The 885-nt window shown below is 41.0% G+C and overlaps 1 protein-coding gene across 1 annotated transcript in view; it reads left to right on the forward strand.

Annotated features, from left to right (window-relative positions):
- LOC101855108 (EF-hand domain-containing protein D2) overlaps positions 1-687 on the forward strand; it is an 11173-nt gene extending 10486 nt beyond the window's left edge. Inside the window, exon 5 of the mRNA XM_005100468.3 lies at positions 96-687. Within this exon, the coding sequence (XP_005100525.1) occupies positions 96-233 (138 nt within the window). The 3' untranslated portion in view covers positions 234-687. The remainder of the gene's footprint in view (positions 1-95) is intronic.
- Positions 688-885: the final 198 nt, after the last annotated feature.

An 885-nucleotide genomic window follows, 5' to 3' on the forward strand; every position in this document is an offset into this window, starting at 1 on the left:
CCTCCCCGATACACACACACACACCCACGATACACACTCACAGTACAACAGGCTTGCACACCCATGACGATGCACTGTTGTTGTTTGTGTTTCAGATAGAGCAGCAGTCCCAGAGCTGCAAGTTTGAGCAGGAGATCCGGGAGGAGCAGGAGGAGAAGAGGAAGCAGGCGGAGGAGGCCAAGGAGAGGAAGAAGGCGTTCAAGGAAAAGGCCAACATGTTCAAACAGGCGTGAGGGAGGAGAGGAGGAGGAGGAATGTGTATCTCCCCACATCTCTCAACGCGTTCGGGGGGTTTTGTCATGGTGTAAATTTATTTTGGTATTTCCATTGTCGCACCCAAGAGAGCTGATGTCACTTTCCTTTCTTGTTATTTATTTTCAGGATTTCCGTTTCTTTTTAAATTTCAGAACTTTTGAAGGATTATATTCATCAAGGCTTCTCATGCACCACCACATTCTGTTTGGTTTTTCTGTATCACTCGAGAAAGCTGCTGCCTTTTTCCATTTTCTTCTGAAGTATTTGTGTATCGTGTTCCAACAAACACGAGGAACGAAAAACGTATATTCCTGCATCCCACTCACACACACACACTCTATGTTTAAGCCATTTGAGTCCATTTTTTTGTTTTATGATTTAGTTTGAACGATTTCCATTTCTATTTCTGTAATCCGTGAGAATAATTATGAGGGATATATCTCCTGCCTCTCACAGCTCATTCAGATTCTTTTTATCGTCATATTGAAGGAATCTGTCATCACTTTTTCTTTTTCTAATTTTTTTTGGTTTTTGGTCAGATCTATTTCCATTTTTTATTTCTGTTGCATACCCATGCTGGGGAGATCACACAGTAAGATCTATCTATCTATCTATCTATCTATATATATA

Source organism: Aplysia californica, unplaced genomic scaffold, assembly GCF_000002075.1.
Source record: "Aplysia californica isolate F4 #8 unplaced genomic scaffold, AplCal3.0 scaffold00248, whole genome shotgun sequence".
In the NCBI taxonomy this organism is placed as follows: domain Eukaryota; kingdom Metazoa; phylum Mollusca; class Gastropoda; order Aplysiida; family Aplysiidae; genus Aplysia; species Aplysia californica.